The sequence below is a fragment of the Corythoichthys intestinalis genome, chromosome 2, assembly GCF_030265065.1.
Source record: "Corythoichthys intestinalis isolate RoL2023-P3 chromosome 2, ASM3026506v1, whole genome shotgun sequence".
In the NCBI taxonomy this organism is placed as follows: domain Eukaryota; kingdom Metazoa; phylum Chordata; class Actinopteri; order Syngnathiformes; family Syngnathidae; genus Corythoichthys; species Corythoichthys intestinalis.
The window spans coordinates 69,313,905-69,333,679 of NC_080396.1; the positions used below are offsets into that span (position 1 = coordinate 69,313,905).

Consider the following 19,775-nt stretch of genomic DNA (forward strand, 5'->3'; position numbering starts at 1 on the left):
CATTAGCCTCTATGATTAAATATATAAGTATAAATTTATATTTAGTCTTTGCAAGCTGTTTTAGAAGCTTTGTGCTTGTATGCTACGTTCATTTATGTCTGTACTTATGGCTGTATGTTGATTCGAAATGATTGGAATCCCTTATTTATTTTTGGACAAAAACTTTTGAATTTTACAGACGAAAACATTATGAGTAACTGTTGACTAAAACTAGACGAAGACATTTTAAAATGACTAAAATTTTAACTAACTAACTAACTAACTATTCCCTGATCTGTGTAATATATTCGTAGTGTATAAATAAAACAATGAATATAGCGTGCCAGGTTAGTATTAACTACACATTAGAAAAATGAAAGGATATGTTGGGATACATATGATAACGGCGGTGTCCTTCCCTGTAAAATCATATTGTATTGTTAAACGTACAAAAGTCCCACGTACCTGATTCCATGAGAACAACAAAATTGTCGCTGAAATCACTGCCCACAGAGAGGTTTTCATCAGGCAGACTGCCATCCAAGATAGCGCTGTCGAAGGAATGTTGGGAAGGCGACTGCTTCATCATTTGATGCTTTAGGCTAGCCACAAGGGAGAGGGAAGACTCTTCTGATTGTTGGACTTGTTCCCTGAGAACACACACTCATCTGTTAAGGCGAATAAAACAATGTAATGCACAGGAAAGAACCGGAACTTACTTATTGTGTGGACTGAACAATTTGCTCATCCCAGAACCACGACTCAATATGCTAAGGGCATCTCTTGTTATTGAAAAAGCGCCTTTGGTTAAGTCCAGAGAGGCATTAAGAGCATCTTTGGTCGCATCTTTGGTGACATTGATAGCGCTTGATAGTTCCCCCTCGAGGCTAAAGGTGGAGGGCTCTCGAGAGATGACGGGGGAATTAACAGGTGAGAGCTGAGGTGATAGGACTGGGGTGTCTTCAAGAATAGTCAAGGTATCACCTTCCAGTTCACCTTCAACAGCTTCACATGCTTCTTCCACAGTCCCGTCGGGTTCATCCTGATGAAATGCATCGTGGCCCGTGTTGTGGGAGGACATGCCATTTTCCAACCCGCTGTCCTCGGGAATTAGATCTATAGAGTGATGAGTAGGGGAGACGTCAGAGTCGGTCAGACTGGGGCTGTCAGTTGCTGGACTTTGGGGGAGCTCTTCCTCATGTTCTGTGCTAGTTGGTGGTAACAAAAGACCCATTTCTACTGTATCCAATAGCAGGGCAAGACAAACTGTGGCGGGTTTTGACTTTTGGTCATAACTATGCTTAATATCCTGAAAACCCCGACTTAATTCCACACCCAAACGTGCCATGGAATCCTTCATTCTTAGCAAAGCCACATATTGATAGTGGTTGAGCCACATCTTGACTGGAGTGATGATATGAGCCATGATGTGAATACAGGCGAGCGAATCATCTTCATGGGGAAGTTCTGACGGTGTCTGATGGACCGTGCAAGGGCTGGTGGGAGAACGTAATGAACCTCTGGACCAGGCAGCAGGCTGGCACAACCACGCAGAGATAGCAAAAGGTTCCACAAAAGAGACTGTTTTGCCTTTGGGGAGTCGTCGGGTTCCATCAAAACCTAGTGTGACATGGGACAGGGTTAGGCACCAGACATCTTGAGATCTCAGTAGCTGTGTAATGGTCGTGGATGGTGTCTCTTTGGAGTGCTGGAAGAAGACGGAGGGAATGGCGCAGAAGGCACTGCGATCTCTGGGGTAAGGACAAGGTGGCTTGGCCTGGAAGAAAGAACAGCTCTCGAAACTGTCGCAGGTAATGCTGAGGTCGGCTCTGGAGCCATTGGGACAGTGGCGGGTGTTGCTAAAAGCCATCTGAGGTACAGTAACAGAAAGTGACTGTGGACGCTCTGGATGGTCCAATATAGAAGAATCAAGGGGAATCACCACCTAGAAAACCAACATAAAAGTTACAAACCAGTGTTATTTTCGCCAACAATGACAACAACGAAAATATTTCATCGACAACATCGTATCTGTCGTATGTTCACAATGCGTGACATTTTCGTTCTGTACGTGGAGTACGTCAGCTTGCATCGTAGCAGTTTTTGGGTCGTGTGACTCGTGAGATGTGCTGCGGCTCTCCCTCACTCTTCTCGCTGGAGTGCAGGATGTAGCTCAAGCTTGGCTGCGCTCTATCTTTTTTGTTTGGAAACACGGTAAGGTTTTTTCATTTTGACAAGAAAGAATATGCAATGTTGGTTTATCCTTTAAAGGTCTGTGCTGAGTGATCACAACACGCTAAATGTAACTCCTAGCATTAGCATTAGCTCCAGAATGGCGAGTGTCGTCTTAAAACACTGGCCAGTCTAAAGCACAGCCACTTGACTTCTCTGGTCAGTAAGTCTCAAGGATGTTAAACGCTCGGACATTTTTGTTGTTGTTGTTTTTTTACATACAGTTCCTGGTTTCTAGGTAGGTTGAACTAAAAATGATGTACTGCTTTTCCTGCTGAGTGTATTATCATCAAAGTTGGCATTGTCCTTGTAGGTGCTACAATATGTGCTCATCTGTCTACGTTAATTTGAAAATGTTAGAAACCTTAACTTAATTTTGGACTAAAACTTTAGGATTTTACAGATGAAAACATTTTGAGAAACTGTCGAATAAAACTAGACGAAATTTGAATGTGACTTCGTCGACTAAAACTAGACGAAGAAGAAAACATTTTGAAATGAATAAAATATGACTAATGACTAAGTATTTTTGTCCTAAAAAGACTAAGACATAAATTTAAAGGGTTGCAAACAACAACACTGTTACAAGCACCTACTTAAATAGTTATTTAAAAAAAAAATTTTTTTTTAAAAACCTTCAATTCACCTTGAGTTGAGATGCATCCACACGGATGTCAACATGCTCGTCTGCTTTACTGCTGTCTTGCAAATGGTAGAACGCTTTGACCTGGTCCAACGTGTGTAGCAACCCTCTCGAAAAGAGATTAATCCACAGCACACTTTCTGGGTCAACACAAAGCTGAAGGCCATTTATCTGGGCGTACAGGTTCGAGGTTGGCACTAAAAGTAGAAAGTAAACTAACTGTTCAACCGTTCTACTTTCTCACTCTACTTTGAAATAAGACAAAATCATGCAAACTGGGTTTTCAGTCATGCAAAGCACTACCTCTGGGTACCTCACGGTACGATACAATTTGTGCTACAAGGCTCACGATAACAATCTCACGATACGGCGATATAACATTTACCAATTCACAGTTCAAGAAATCTAGGATATTCTACAAAACAACTAATAAACCGAAAAACAAGCTACATTTGAGTTCAAAATTATTTGACCCCCACAGTGGATAAGTATTTTGCAAGTTTGACTTCCATTTATAATCTTGTTTAGAATCACATCCAATAATGACATGTCAAATAGACAAATACAACTGAAATAACAAAAATATTTTTGAGAATATTCCAACTAACGGCCTTTCTGTGATTACCTCATTGACAAAATTATTCAACACCCCATGTCCACCCTCTTAGGCTACGTCTACACTAGGACAGATAATGGCCTTAAACGTGTAATTAGTTGGACTATACGGCATGTCGGCCACACTAGTATGCCTATTATCTGGATTAGTTGTTAGACTGATATCGTAGGCAGGTAATGTTACCCGCCGCCTATGCCTAATATGGACTGCTGTCTCTGTACAACATTCAGATATTCAGGAAAGGACGTCATGCCGTCACTGTTTTTGGTAAGGCATGACAGCATGTAAACAATGGAGGCGTGCGATCACGACGTGGCATTCCTGCTCATTTCTTTTCCTCACATTTTTCTTGAACCTTCAAACTACGTCTCAATAATATGCTTCAATTCAGTCCCGAGATGAGCGTTTTTTACAGAGCTCGTTTCCCGAGTTGTCTCCAGCTGCGGGGCTGGCCCCTCCCAACTAAATGTCGACCGAACATAAGTACCGTATATAAAAATGCATAGAGGAAAATTAAACCCCAAAAAGTGACCTGTGTGGTACAGTCAAAGAGGCGCGCGATCAGTTTTTTCCCAAGACATTTCTGCCTGTCAAAACTGTTGCCACTTCGAGGATGGCTACTTTTATGCAAAAGCAGCCTGGTTGCGACTTCCAGGAAATATATCCAGCGCCACAAAATATGCTTCTTTTTGTTATTATCCAAGTGGTGAGAGCGCAACTGAGCATCGATTGTAACATCCCAAGTAATGATGTCATGATTTAGTTGTTTTATAAAGATTTATTTCAATCACAACTCTGCTCCTGCTTGTAAAAGCCGAGCGTGTTCTCCCTTCCACTCTCGCTCCTGCATGATGCGTTCGATTGCGATCATGGAAAAAAGTGATCACAAAATAATTACATTCTAGAAGGTGTGGTAATTTCGAAATTTGCCGCGGGCGAGGAATGAGTTTCCGGTTCAGAGGTAAACCACGCGGGCAATGACATAACACATGAGGCTTCTCCTTTTTACGCATGCGTAGTTTGCGCAAATGCAGGCGCACCTTGCAGAAGCGGGGAGGCCCTTAAACGCACCTTAAACGTAGTATGGACAGGTATAAAAATAGTCGGCAAAATACCCTGGAGAAAATTATCTGTCCTAGTGTAGACGTAGCCTTAAGAACAAAGGTTTTCATCAGGTGTTGTCGAAAAGCTGATGAAAACCTCTGTAGATGTGAACGGACCCCTAATGAGCGGCAATTAAGCAGATTTAAAAGGCCTGTGACACATGGCTCTTCTTGGCAGTTAATGACATCTTTACAACATTGTGAAGTCTAAGGTCAATAAAGTTCAGACAGAAAGTCATTTCACTTCATAAGCAAGGATATGGATATAAAAATATAGCAAAAGGACTAAAAATTTCAAGAGACGCAATTGGGGGCATCGTCCGCATGTTTAAAGCCAAAGGCGCAGTAGAGATGCTACCTGGGCATGATAGAAAGAGGTTAGTTTGCAACTGCTGTGCGATACCTGAAGCGAAAGGTGGTGAAAAATCTCCAGGTGACAGCTGAGGAACTATGACAGGACATGTCATAGGAAGGTATTCAGATTTCATCCTAGACAATAAGCTGCACACTTTGAAATGACGGCTTCCATGCAAGAACTCCCAGGCGCACCCCCCTGCTGACTCCAAAGCACAAGAAGTATGCCAAAAACAATGTGGACAAACCACATTTGGGATACTGTTCTCTGGAGTGATGAGATCAAACTGCAACTTTTTGGACCAATGGATCAATGGTACATGTGAAGGAGAAAGAATGATGCCTATACAGAAAAGAACACCCTATCTACTTTGAAACACGGTGCAGGGGCAGGGGGCGGTTGGGGCTAGTCACGCTTTGGGGTTGTTTTGCTTCTTCAGGTACAGGGAATCTTCAGTGTGTGCAAGGTATTATGAATTCAGTTCAATACCAGGATATCTTGGATGCAAATGTCATGCAGTCATTGACAAAGCTGAGGCCTGGGTGAGGTTGGACCTTCCAACGGGACAATGATCCTAAGCATACCTGAAAAGCTACCACATCTTGGTTGCAAAAGAAGTGCTGGAAGATTCTGGAGTGGCCATCACAATCACCGGACTTAAATTCCATTAACAATCTCTGGTGGTACTTGAAGAAGGCAGTTGCAGCACGCAAGCCCAAAAATGTTAATGAACTGGAAGCCTTTGCCCATGAGGAATGGGCAAAGATACCTGTGGATCACTGCAAGAAACTTGTGTCAAGCTACGCTTCACGTCTGAAGGATGTTATTGCTGCAAAGGATGTTGTACTAAGTACTAATGTTATACATACCTTGAATAATTTTGTCAATGACGTAATCACAGAAATGCTATAAATTGAAATATTCAAAAATATATTTTTGTTGTTTCAGTTGTCTATTTGACATGTCATTATTTAATGTGATTGTAAACAACATGAAAAATAAATGTCAAACTTGCAAAAAAACTTTACTGTGGGGTTTGAATAATTTTGAACACAACTTTATTTTCATCCTTCTGCTGTGAATTGGAATGAGTATCACTAGAAGACGTCCAATCTATTTGAACAGGGAGGTTGAATATTTGTTCATTTGCTGCCATCCCTCCCACTTCAAACAAATTGGTCGTATATGGCCATCAGTGGCAGCCAATGCCAGGCAACGAATTAATGTTAGGGCATTTCACGTAATTTCCTGTTAATTTTTGTTCACTTCCTTTTCCTTTCTAATGAAAGATTTTGCAAGCAACCTATTGAATTTAAAGAGAAATCAAACAATCACCTGTGAAACTGGGGTTATTGGGAAAGTAGTACTCAGTAAACTGCAGATGAACAACAGGTACATTATCTGGTTTACAATTACATGAGAACAAAGGTTTGGTTTTCTTGTTTTGACGACTCTTTGTTGACACCTGAATGGGGAAAAACAAAAAAAAATACATTTTCATCATTTGCGCAAACTGTCTGCTTTCAGACAGCAACAGTAAGCAGGTAAATTTAATCAGTGCATGATAAAAATCTTGCCTGGTGAATGTCAACGTCATCCATTCGGATCACCATGCAGCTTGACCGCAACCTCTTTAGCGTTGAGACTGAAGGACTCATGAAAGAGTTATTTTTAGCAGCCTGGTCTTTATCAGAGGGATGTGACTTGGGACTGGTTGTTCCATCTGAATTGAGAGAGAGTGCAACTTGATAAGAAGAGAGTTGCATAAAAATCATTTTCATCCTGTTGGTTCTCAGCAGATACTACAACTGCCCTGTTAGCACAAACTAGGGCAGAAGCGCTTTCCATGTAAGCAGTACAGAAAAAGCATGAATGCTTTTCTAGTGAACAACACTGTGACAAATTGGACAGAATATCTGGATCATTTGCCTGCATGGTTTTTCTACAAGTGCTTAGTCTTCCTCTCACATTCCATAATATGCATGTTAAAGTTGTGAGAGTAAGCTTAAAGGTGCCATGAAATACAACAAGTGACTCAAAAACAATACCAGAGCATATTTTGAACACAAATCCATCCAAAAAGTGACCAAAAAAACCTTAATCAATGAAATGAGATCCTAAGTAGTCTTCACTGACTCACTAAAAATCTCCAAATAGAAGATGATGTCAAACCCAGAATGGATTTTTGCAGTCTGCTAGCATGCTATACATAGGCTTTCTATCTTCTTGTTGCCGTGTGACTGTTCCGTCATTCTGTCAACATATACTGTACGAGCTAGCACAGCACTAGAAAGATAGGCATGATCATCAATTCTGTTTGTGATGTTACAACCAGAAAGTCTAGGATGTACTAACTGAACCCAACTTTCACAGTAACTCACACGGTCAAGCAATGTAAAGGGATAGAAAGTTTCAACTACCAAAGAAGTTTTGCCCAACTAATACAGTGTATATTTATCATCCACTACAACATTCTGAATAGAATTCTTCATCCATACCTCTAGGTGTCCTCGCCGGTGAATCATTGCCTGGCTCAAGCACCTCAGTTTGTGGACCAGGAAACCCAGAGGACTCTGTCCTCCTCTGGTACTCATGTAGCAGTTTCCCTGCCCACTGCACATGAGCTTCCATAGCTTTGCAGTAGCGTTCCCAGTGTCGACAACCATCAGCTGTGGAAGAGTAGCATTAATTGGTAGTTAAAAGTAGCCACTAGTTTTACCAACGAGGAAGTGACTTATAAGACTAGAGCTGTCAAACTTTGTCGCGGGCCATATTGTACTTATGGTTTCCTACGCAGGGCCGTTATGCTGGCCAACCCGTAGAAATATTTATTAAGTCATTTGGTTGTGATTGAAGGTAAGAGACGTCCAATCTATTTTAACGGGGAGGGGCGCCCCTCCCAGTCAAAATGGATTGGACAGCTCACACCGTTAAAGGACGGAAAAATATGACTGCCACAATTGACAAATCAGTGAGAAAATTATCTAATTTGATAGTCAGTAACCCTTTAGAGCATTGTTGAACTCAGTTACGGAGGAAAAAATGTGGGATGCGAATTCCTTTTTTATTTATTTATTTATTTTTTTAATAAAAAAGGACAAATGTAAACTCATTCATTTTCCGAGCCGCTTATCCTCACGAGGTTCACGGAGGTCCTGGAGCCAATCCCGGCTAACAATAGGCAGTAGGCGGGATACACCCTGAATTGGTTGCCAGCCAATGGCAGGACAAAAGGAGACAAACAACCATTCGCGCACACACTCATGCATAGGGACAATTTGGAGTGTTCGATCAGCCTACCATGCATGTTTTTGACATGTGGGGGGGAAACCGGCGTAACCAGAGAAAACATGCAAGAGGAGGACGTGCTAACCACTCAGCCACCTATAAAAATATAAATATCTCATAAAACCATTAATTTTTAAACAACATTTTAATATGTTTAATTATTTTTATAACATAAAAGGAGGGGGAAATGGTAAAAACTCTCCTTTTTCATTTTTTAATTCAATTAAAAATAAAGGAAAAAAATTATCTTTACACTATCTCGCCATCCACCTACTGGTGACGCAATGTGGGGTTCAGTGTAGACAAGTTCATCAGGGCGGAGACTTGAACCCACAACCTCTGGGTTGGGGGACAACTACTCTACCACTGAGACACACCACCCCAGTTTGACACCACTGTATTAGCATGTTAGTCTGCTAACTAGCTAGTTTAGTCACTGCTTGCAAAAGCCTAAGCAATTGTTCGCCAAGCCAGACTTTGACTGTTTTGCGATTTACGCATTTGAAATTTGGCAGATCATAATAATATCAAATATATGACATTTTTATTTTCCTTTTACCAGGAATTTTAGCAAATCAGCTTAATGGCAAATACAGTTAAATAACTCAGGATGACAAATTTCCTTTTCTTGGTCAGGATACCACTATTGGCCAATACCTTACAAAAGACTTTTCATGAAACATTAACGAATACTGTACATACACTGCAGCACACAGTTTTAACTAGCGACAGTAAAATGACGAGGTGTCATCACACTCACCAGGTCTGTGGACAGGATAGTAATCCATGCCTAACTTCCTAAAGGTCAGTTGCATTGCGCCCTGCAAACCTGGAGAGTCTTCAATATCTGTTGAAATATTATCAAATTGTATGAGTGATAGCACTTTTCCAGACTACAGATTTTACTATGCCGGAGTGTTTTGTTTTTTTTGTTTTTTTTATAATGTTGACTTTTGCTTCGTGATACATGCTTTTATTTTGGTGCAGGAAGCGTAGAGCAGTAGTACGCAAATGAGAGCGCATGTACACATGAAGAAGAGCGCATGGGCACACATGAGTATGAACACATTTGCTTCCACAAAGAAGTCGCGCAGCTGAGGGACAGAGGGGAAAGATTACAGCTGCAAGCCTGCCTTCATATTTGTTGCTTGTGAAGCATCCACAGAGGCAACACCTGTATATAACACTTTTTATCCTGTTTATTGTGCATTTTCGATTGTGGTCAAATACTTGGGGAGAGTACATGTTTTTTTTTATGATTAAGCGGATGCTAACTGATACACGCTAATCGTTTGTGTGGATTGTTATTGCTGTATCAGCAGGTAGTTATAAATGCAAATTTGAATTGCTTTTATTGAAGATGAAACTGATTTAATTTTTATTTTCATTTCAGACTGCAAGTATTGATGTCATGAGCAGCTGAATAAAGTCAGCAAACCACACAGTTGTCTCGTCATTCCAGAACTTGGCTCGCTGTCTACCTAGGATTTAGCTCCAACGTCTTGGCAAGGGTGGTACAATGACGTATAATATATGTTTTTGGATGGTTATTTTGAAATTTAGTACATAATTAGTAGAATTTAGTATATAGGGATACTTAAAGGCTTAATTCCGACTTACGCCGCCAGCGTAGGAACGGAACTCGTTCGTAACCTGGAGACTTACGTGTACTCGGGGGTTACTAGTCATGCTATTCCCTCTGAATGTTTTCTAACGTATCCTGTACATTTCAATATGCTACAGATAAAAAATATATTAATTATTATCAAAATAACTTGTGGTCTGAATACAACGAAAGGAAGTGGAGGGGAAAATGGGCCCATCTTTAGCTCAAATAAAAGATAAACATGAAAATAGCAACTTCAAAGATAGCATGTAACCTGTTGACTCCTCCAATACTACATCCAACTAAGATAAGTGTAGTGTTTATCCCCTTCACCTCCAACTAGGGCACTTGTGTGAATGTGGAATTGCCACACAGGTTCTAGCTATCATCATAAATAAACCCCCTATGGCGGGAATATCAGGTCAAGTGCATTTTGAACGCAAGGAGCAGAAGCTTCAATCACTCGTTTCAGATGAACTATAAAAAGTGACGGACATACAGTGGCGCGAGAAGTGGGGACCTGAGGGTGCTGCAGCACCCTTTGGTGTTGGGAAAAAAAAAAAAAAAGCTTTAGTAAATTCCTTTTTTGTTAAAGAACAGATCAATACATAAAACATATTGAAAGAATAGAATATTTAACTTTCGGGATTAAAGATATATGTTGAAAAGTTTTTTAAATTTTTTTTGTAAACAACACAGTCACCACCTGCTTGCTACCAGGTCACATAGGATTAGGCACTATTGGAACTGAAAAGTTCACTATTGACAAAGGAGGCGTTAAGATGGAGCAAAAACAAATTGGTGATTTTTTTTCTTTGCAAAAACAACAACATTCTCTGAAATTCAATTAGAGGTTGAAAATGAAGATTATGATGGTTTATAATAGTGCCCAGCGAGGAAAAGTTAGCTGCAGATTTAGACTAAGGAGAATTTCAAATAGGTTGCATTGTAGCTGTATTATTGTTTGTTGTTACTGTTGAGCGAGTGTCGTGGAGATCACTGTTGGATATTCGTGTGCAATTTATTTGAGTGAGGGGATTAGCATTATAGTACACGGGGGCTTTTATTTCCAATACAAAAACTCCAACACACACTGTAGGTGAAATGGAACGCTGTCTTTGTAGTAGCATAGTATGTATCCAGCATGTGTGTGCGCTGCCATTGTGTACACCTTTATGGAGAAAAAGTGCAAGCATGACAAATTTGGACCGAAACGGCTGTTTTCGGGTGGGAAAAATAAAATAGGATCCTCAGCACCCCCTGCTGTGAGTGACTTCCAATGCCGCTGCGGACAAAGGCACACCTTTTAAGCTGTGAAATACAATATTCAAAAAACACAATATTTTGCACATAAATCAGTCTCATTTACCTTCAGCCACAGAGGAACTGTCATTGCATACATGTAGGTCCAAGCGGGAAATGAAAGTGTGGTAGGAAGATTCTTTTACGTCAAAGCGATCGAAATATTGACTCATGTTGTTGGGTGAGCCAGTAGGAGGGGTTGTTGACTCTGTCCAAAGGTTGTGGAGCCCAGGTGATGGAGGAGCAGTCTAATACACAAAAGAGAGGTCGTAGTAGTAATAACTAAAAATAGACAACGGTTCACATTTGAAATTTAAACACAAACCTTGTGAATAAAGACATACAAATTGTAGGATAAGTAAGGGAATTTCAATTCAAAAGACTTCAAATAAGGTTTTCAGACAAAATTAATGTACAAGTTGTGTTTCATAGACGACATTAAAAACAGCAAGACCTGCAGGGAATCTGTAGTCATGCTCTTCCTCTGCTGAGCAGACTTCTCCATGGCCTCACTGAGGGACTTTGCATAACGGATGATGGCTTTGAGCTGAGAGTCGGTCAACACCCACAACAAGTCATCCAGAATAAAAAGCAGCTTGGAGGCCAAAACGTTGCAGTCCTTTATCTAGATGGAACAATACAAAATTTGTGACCCAAATGCATGGACTCCAGAGAATACTTTTCATGTACTTTTCGCAGTATGGATGTTGTTTTTTTTGTTTGTTTTTTTAACCTTAAACTGCAGTTTTGCAGAAACCTTTCTACGGTCCCTTAAATACAGTTTACATTCAAATCTTTTTAAAAAAACATTTGTTTTGAAAGACTTTGAAATTACACTAATTTCAAAAACCATTTTATTCTTCTAATTAATTCAAGCACTGCTATGTCCAAACTGTGCAAAATATTACATTAGCTTTAATACAAGTTTAAATTAACACTTCCACTTACTGTCTCCACAGAGGTCAGAGGTGGTAAGTAACGTATTACATTTACGCCGTTATATTTAGTTGAGGACTTTTTGAAAAAAATGTACTTCTAAGAGTAGTTTTGCCACGCCATACTGTTTACTTTTATTCGAGTAGATTTGTGAAGAAGAAACACTACTCTTACTCAGGTACTTTGGGTTACAATGGTCGTTACATTTTTCCGCTTTATTTTACATTTTAGATTTTACTTTACTTTGTCAGCTCAATGGCTCTACCAGTTTCACCGAAATCGCAACAATAATCACATGACTCCATTATACCAATCAGACGTAACAAAATCACATGACCACATATGAGCTTGCTGTCGGCAGTCCCATGATCACACCGCACTGTTCAATCACGTGGCATCTTTAAAGCACAGTAAAAAATCAACTATTTCACATGGAGCACTGCAGTAAAAAATTCTCACTATAGTAGATTCTAACCTCTCTCTCAGTTTTCATTATAGCGAGATAGATCAACAGACCATGGAAAACCGGCGATATGACAGTTTTGTTTTCAAGGTAGGAAATGTTTTCACTACTAGAGGACAGTCATTTTCCTTGTACGGGTGATGTTTCAATTCCGTACATTCTTCTAGGTGTAATTCAATGATTTTTGTGCACATCTTAGCCCAATGTGGTCATGTAATAGGTTACAGTACAGTATAATAACAGCAGTTAATTTGATGACGTTCTGCTGAAGAAGAAAAAAAATTGTTTAAAAAAAAAAAAAAAAATCTTACACTGTAAGCAGGTACTTATTACTTGAGTATTCTTTTCACCAAATACTTAACTTGTACTTGAGTAAAATTTTTGGATGACTACTTTTACTTGAGTATTATTTAAATTAACACAACCCTTACTTGAGTAAAAATTTTGGCAACTCTACCCACCTCAGAGTAGTACTTGAAGGGCTAAGTATTAAGGTGGTACTTTGTGTAAAAAGTTTAAGAACCGCTGCTCTAAATGAAAGTATGTACTTGATATACAAGTAAAAATAATACTGTAGTTTACATACTTCTACACAAGTTTATGTAACCCCATGTAAAAACACATTTAAGGATTTCAATACAATAAAGTAAATAATGTCTCACTCTGCGTTTTAAAGCAATCCGAATGCGTCCCTGATTAGTAATGAGCCGTAAAGGGGTGCTACCCAAATCCTGGTCGTCACTCTCAATGGCATCTGCCTCAATGCGCAAAGTCTGCCAGTTAATTTCTTTGAACGTCAACACCTGAAGCAGAGAAGAAATACAAAATACAGCCAACAATCAAACATGACATTCATCATTGACAAGAAGAGGGCAAGCTTTGCCCATTTACGGTACATATTTAACAATTTACCTAATGTACTGGCCAATAAAAAAAGGACAATACTTTTTCGAAGTACAAATTCAATATTCTTCTCTTCCAAACAATGTGGAGACCATTAAATGCTGTACGGTACCTCTCCTCTTTTTGGGTCAGTGATGCGGGTGGAGCGGAGGTCGGTGCGCTGCCATTTTGGGTTGAGGCTGTTACCTTGCAGCTGCCACAGCTCGAAAGAGGCGTGGAAGGCGCGAGCCTGTACTTTGATGGTGATGGAGTTTATTCTAACAGACATGCCCTCCACCACCTTCTCAGCAAAGCCGTACTCGCTGTGAACAATCAGATCCAATATTAGAAGTGTGACAACATATCGAAATGGTGAGATAGTGTGATACTTTGTTTCCCAAAAGTTTATCGATATGCACCCGCCAAGAATCCATATATTATTTTAAAAAGGTGTCATTGTTAAAAAAAAAAAAAATCCACTAGAATAGTGTCTACGGTAACTCTTTGGCTGCCAGTGACAGTGCTAGACGTCAATGGCACTGAAACCAAGGCATTCAGAGCCAGTCTTCCAAGTCCCAGTTTGGATTATTGCAACAGTATATTTAGTATTACAGGACTTAATTTAAAAAAATCAGACAGAAAGCTGCAACTAATACAGAATGTTGTCCTCCCTTTATGCAGTATTCCTGCTAGCTTACCTCTGGCCTGCTGTGATAGCAATAGGAGAAGGGCCATTGGGAGGACGTGGTTCCTCACATGTCCTCATCTCTACCTCTACTTTATCCAGGAACTGCACAAAACAGGAAACATGAAAAGAACTTGGTATGAATTTAATTGAAATGTGGGCTAATATTTACTAAAGATAAAAAACACAACCTATGGAATGAAAACTGCCGATACTAGAATGATCGGCACGTTAAAAGAAGCAAAGTGTTGCTAAAATTTGATGTGAAACAGAAAATTCTTACCAAGCAAATGGGACTCGTCTTTAACTTGGTCCATTGTATCTGCCAAGACAGAAGTAGAAAGTCAGTGAGGGCCGTCACCAAAGATTTTGCACAGCATACTTCAATCTTTAGCAAGCAGTCAGCATTAAGGGCTCCAAGAGAGGACATTTGCATCTTTTGATTATTCATTAGAGTAATAACTGAGTGTTCTGTAATCTGTATTTAAATATAAAAGAAATGACTGACCTAACTGTTAACTGACTTCCTCTCTTACACTTGAGTCCAAAGTTTTCATAAGCAATGATAACACTTTTTTTTAATTATATGTTTGAGCATGTATTATTATTAATACTTCCATTCATATAGTTCCTCTTTTGCGGTTAAATTGCGCTTTCGAATCCGTCAAACAAGCCAGCTGGTCTTGTTTTCAAAGTAACTCACCCTGATGGCGGCTTTGTTGCAATAAACGCGAGTGACTGCCAGCCAGGTAGGCAGGTCAAGCATGTTCTGCAGAACCTCTTCATCCAGCTCGAGGTTGGACAGCTGCCCCTCCCCCTTCAAGGTACTCAGGTTGATCTTGTCTGGGGACAGATTCTTGGTGAACCTAAGCATAAGATTCAAGTCAAAGACTATTCACCATTTTTCACCAGCTATATCAGAAGTAGGGGCAACAATTCTTAATGAATTTCAGTGTTCTTTAATGCCCCCCCTCCCCCCAAAAAATACATCTCTTCTGAACACTTGATTAAAGAGGACAATGGTACACATGAAAGGAAGTTAAAGGAGCACTATGTAAGATTGGTAACCAAAAATGGTACTGCATCCAGGATTGAAATATTGAAGTGTACAACATCACCATTCCTCTTTGGGTTGCCAGATAAGCACACTGCTGGAGGGTCCTTCCGGGGTCCTATCGTCAGTCAGCGGCGGCCACAGTTGCCCACACAGGTGCCTTATCAAAATACTTTTTTATCGGCTTTTTTTTTTTGTTAATCAGCCAATGGCCTATGTTGGAAAAAAGTCCATATATCGGCCGGCCGATATATTGGTCGATCTCTACGCACTACCTTTGCCCCAGTCAATCTACCCCAATGCAAAACAGTAGAGGTGTGCGAAATTTCCGATTCTTAGATTATTCGCGATTCGGCCATGGAAGATTCGAGAACGATTCACAAACATCCAAATTCCGATTATTGAAATATGTCCAGTAAAGCAACTAAAACACAGTCAGTACAGTCTTCGGGACGCAATGAGGAACGGACCGAGAGTAAACATCATGCTTGCCATTACCCGGGTAATGATTATGCTCACGGCTCTGGCTCAACTCATGCAGCTAGATTAAAAAAACAGAACAAAACAAAAACAAAAATACCTGACTGTTGCTGACAGCTGCTACAAACTACGTCCACATAATGCTATGGTAGACATAACATGTATAAAGAACTAGATGCGAAATGACAGACTCAGCGACGTTAGCAACACATGTATAGAAAACTAGATGCAAAATGGCAGACTTGCCGGCGTTAGTAAACAGCCGTCATCTTAAAGCAGTAGACTTCCCTGGTAGGCTGTTTTAGCCAACCTTCCAAGCGTACCTAATTAACTTTTTATCTAAATTACTAAATCTGCAAAATCTTAACTTGAAACTATCTTTAAAACAGTTTTAAAACATACCTTTACATGTCGAAAGTAGACAGAAGGGAAATTATTTAATAACGGGAGCAATTTTAACAACTTTAACGGTTGATTCGCAACATTATATTAATTCAATTTAAAACTGTTGCTACAGAATGGGGTCTTGAGTATTTTGCTTACTGTTTCGAACTGTTAACTTCATACTGAAATAGTCGTTTATTTAAGCCTGAGAGGATTTTTGTACAATTTTTGTTACGAATGTACGAAACATTAAAAGCAGCTAATAGCTGGGGAGGGGGGGTGCATCAATAATCGATTTATAATCAAATCGTTAGGTGCCAAAAGATTCCCACAACTACAAAACATTGTAGCAGACCATGTCAACTGTGTTCATATTCCAAATGTCAGTTTAGCATATTAACACAAAGACATAGTAAAAGAGCAGTTACGAGCTCCACGTTTGTCAGTGTTTCTTTCGCCATGATGGTAGGGGAACTACAGTACTTTTCTCAACAACATATAAGCATACTGGCAAATAATACTTCGTAATGCAATGACATTACTCACTGACACAATTGTATTCCTTCATTTAAATTTAAATTACTGACTAATATATGGTAGGTACACACATAAAGGCCATCATTGCCCCATTCAATGAACACACATGCTAAACAACATAGCACAAGCATGCAAATTGTGTTCATATTCCAAATTTAAATTTACCATATGTATAAGAGGTGTGCATCGGCACTGCCCTCACAATTCGATTCGATTACGATTCGGAGGGCCACGATTCGATTCGATTCGATTCAGAGGGTCACAATTCAATTCGGTTCGATTCGGCAACGCATCGCGATGCATTAAAGCCTGGGATGCATTAAAATTCTAAAGTAAAGCATATTTTTCGTGAATCATGTGGCAACACAAGCGGCCAGACATTAAACAACTTTTTATTGGCTCTTGTGTCACTCCCTGTTGAAATCAAATGAGAATAGTATACTTTCAGATATATATTTAAAAAAAAAAAAAACAGATCACAGCATTTAATTAGTGCTTTGAATGAGACCAGGGCTTTCTCTTTTTTTTTTTACACACAGTAGCAGCCTTTCACACAGTGCAACATCTGAACTCCTATGCAAAATCAGCAATAACAGTCACTGTATTTTAGTCACAACGACCCATCAATAAAAATATTCAAGTAAATATTAAAGAAAACGATAAAGAAAATATTGTAGTGCAGCAGCATCTTTATCGCAAAATGTCAATCATTTACGTGCGGTCGGGTCAGGTCGGGCCGGACTTCTCTCTCGCTAACGTTTTTTTAAAATAAATCTATATTTGTAAACTAAAACGATGTATGGATGTTAAACTAAGGAATACTTGTTAAAAAATAAATAAATTGAAAAAAACAGAGAGAAGGTGCTTTGGTAATCCCAAACATGAGCCGCAGCTGAGCCAGTGCATTGGTTGCGCACATGAACGCCGTGGCCCCGCCCTCCTTTTTAATCTTCCCCTTGCGCTCTAGTGCTCTCCGCGAGTCTGCAACTCTATATCCTGGTATTTCCTTTTCGAATTTCGATATAGAGCACCAAGAGGCAAAAAGCAAACTAAACACGGGGGGGATTGAAAAGGCAAGAATCCACGAGTGGTGTGTGGAAAGTATTTAAATTGATAGTGGAAGATGTATACAGAAGACTGTGTCGGCCTTGCCGAATGCAACAAATGTGGCACGCGCTTTGCTCCGTACGAGAGCAAAAGACTGGCACCTTCACGCTAAGCAGCCATTTTAAAAACTGTACTGGCCTAAAAGATGATATTAGTCACACATCGTAATTATCATTTGTTTCGAGGGCTGCACCTCTTCGTGCTAAGCAGGACATCGTGGAGTTCGTGCATGGTGTTCCTTAAAATGTTATTATTTATTTTGTTTCAGTGCTCCTTAAGGCAGCTTGTTCTTTTGTGTGTTCTGATGCGAGTCATTAAAATAAAGAATGTTATTTAAAAGTTTTTTAGTTTATTTTTGTATATGCAGCTGTTCCTCTCCTCGTCAGAGAGGCGCGTCCATGTGAGCACAATATCCATAACAGAAATATACTGTATTTAACATACATTTCCAGCGTTATTTCGTTGTGTACGTGCATTTATCATGATCATAAAAATATGTAGACTTTTTAAACATGAAGAAAACTTGCGTTTTTTTCCGCCAACTCGAAGAAATTAGAATAAATGTCTGTTGCTGCCTTTTGCCAAGTAAATGAGCATGAACTATCCACCTGATAGAACAGACACACAAATATACACAATATAAATGTTTATTGAATATGCATCTTACAGTCTTGTTTATCTGGGAGAATTTGTTACGAAAGACAGGTTTAAATTTATCATTATGCACATAGGCATCATCACAATTGTGATCGCACAACGCAACCACGCATTGCATCCCCGCATTTGCTCGTCCTGCTGAGTCCTCACAAATAAAACGGGCTCGGGCCTACAAATGAAACGTACATTTTCGGGGGGGTTTCGGGCTCGAGCCTACAAATAAAACGTAAAATTTCGGGCTCTCGGCCTTTAATACACGCGGGCCGGGTCGGGTCGGGCTGGATTTTTTTAGACCCGACCTAAGCTTTAATCGGGAGAGCAGAGAGATAGGCCATAACATAACAATGGCTGAAGCGGAGAAAGTGGGAGCAAGAAAGATTATTGATGCACCTAACACATTGAAAGCAGACATCTGGAGACATTTTGGCTTCTACGAGGTTGGTGGGAAACTTGGCCAGAGTTATGCGGTGTGTAAAAAATGAAACATGAGAATAATAATACAAATGGGGGAAACCAAATCAGTTGCATCACCGGAATTGCGCATGGAAGATTTTTGAATGTACTTATATATTTTAAAATGCGCTGAATCGATTCGGCTTGTTGTCTGCATCGAATCGAATCGTCCATGCCCCGCATCGGGATGCATCGCCGCATCGATTACTGTTGACACCCTGAGTATGAGTATTATAGGGAAAGTATATCACCTGTCGAGAAGTCATGCAAATTTTTTTCAGTTGTCTCCATTAATCGAAGGCATCTTCATTGCATATCCTTGTTTTGTTTCTGAATCTGTCATGACTCATTTTACATTCGGAACGAGGTTTTTTTGCTATAATGGCAGACGACATCATTATTTCTGACTGTGAAAGTGATAGCAACCTTGGGCTGCGTTCAGACTGAAGGTATATCTGATTCCAATCCAACCAAAAATCTGATTTTTAGGGCTGACTGTTCACACCATTTCTAGCAAGTGTCCAAATCCGATCTGGGCCTGTTCAGATTGGGCCACATTATTGACACACCTGACTTGTTGCTGTGGCAACAAAGGCGTCACCCAGCATAGAGTGACGTCCCAGACAGTCAAAACCCATCTGAGTTGTTTAGACTAAGAAGCATCTCATCCATATCTGATATGAAGCTACCTCCTTTATGTGGTTTCAATCCATCTCGCAAAAATAAGATTCCTGTGCTTTGTGACTCTTCAGACTACAAAAGAGGGATGGGCCAAAAAATCTGATTTGTGCTCTCAGTCTTAACAAGGCCTTCGTTTACGTAGCCTACAAAGCTGTGGCAAGCTAGACAAAGATGAAGAACTGATCTCATAATTGGCTGATTGGTGGAGGGCGGGACATCTGTTGTAAATACAAAATCCAAACAATAACATTTTTTACAGGCTGGTAATCGACTTTTAAAATGGGAAAATCTCGTCTTAAAACTACTTTCACAAAAAACATGCAAGTGGCTCA

The 19,775-nt window shown here is 39.9% G+C and overlaps 1 protein-coding gene across 1 annotated transcript in view; it reads right to left on the minus strand.

The window, feature by feature from the left end:
• The window catches only part of bltp3a (bridge-like lipid transfer protein family member 3A), a 35,610-nt gene that overhangs the window by 11,708 nt on the left and 4,127 nt on the right, over nt 1-19,775 (minus strand). Inside the window, exons 2-15 of the mRNA XM_057830496.1 lie at nt 14,794-14,956; nt 14,374-14,412; nt 14,104-14,195; nt 13,539-13,728; nt 13,186-13,326; nt 11,579-11,749; nt 11,192-11,372; nt 8,977-9,063; nt 7,427-7,597; nt 6,506-6,651; nt 6,264-6,393; nt 2,858-3,051; nt 699-1,924; nt 445-629 (exon numbers count right to left, since the gene is read on the minus strand). Of these exons, the coding sequence (XP_057686479.1) occupies nt 445-629; nt 699-1,924; nt 2,858-3,051; nt 6,264-6,393; nt 6,506-6,651; nt 7,427-7,597; nt 8,977-9,063; nt 11,192-11,372; nt 11,579-11,749; nt 13,186-13,326; nt 13,539-13,728; nt 14,104-14,195; nt 14,374-14,412; nt 14,794-14,956 (3,116 nt within the window). The remainder of the gene's footprint in view (nt 1-444; nt 630-698; nt 1,925-2,857; nt 3,052-6,263; nt 6,394-6,505; nt 6,652-7,426; nt 7,598-8,976; nt 9,064-11,191; nt 11,373-11,578; nt 11,750-13,185; nt 13,327-13,538; nt 13,729-14,103; nt 14,196-14,373; nt 14,413-14,793; nt 14,957-19,775) is intronic.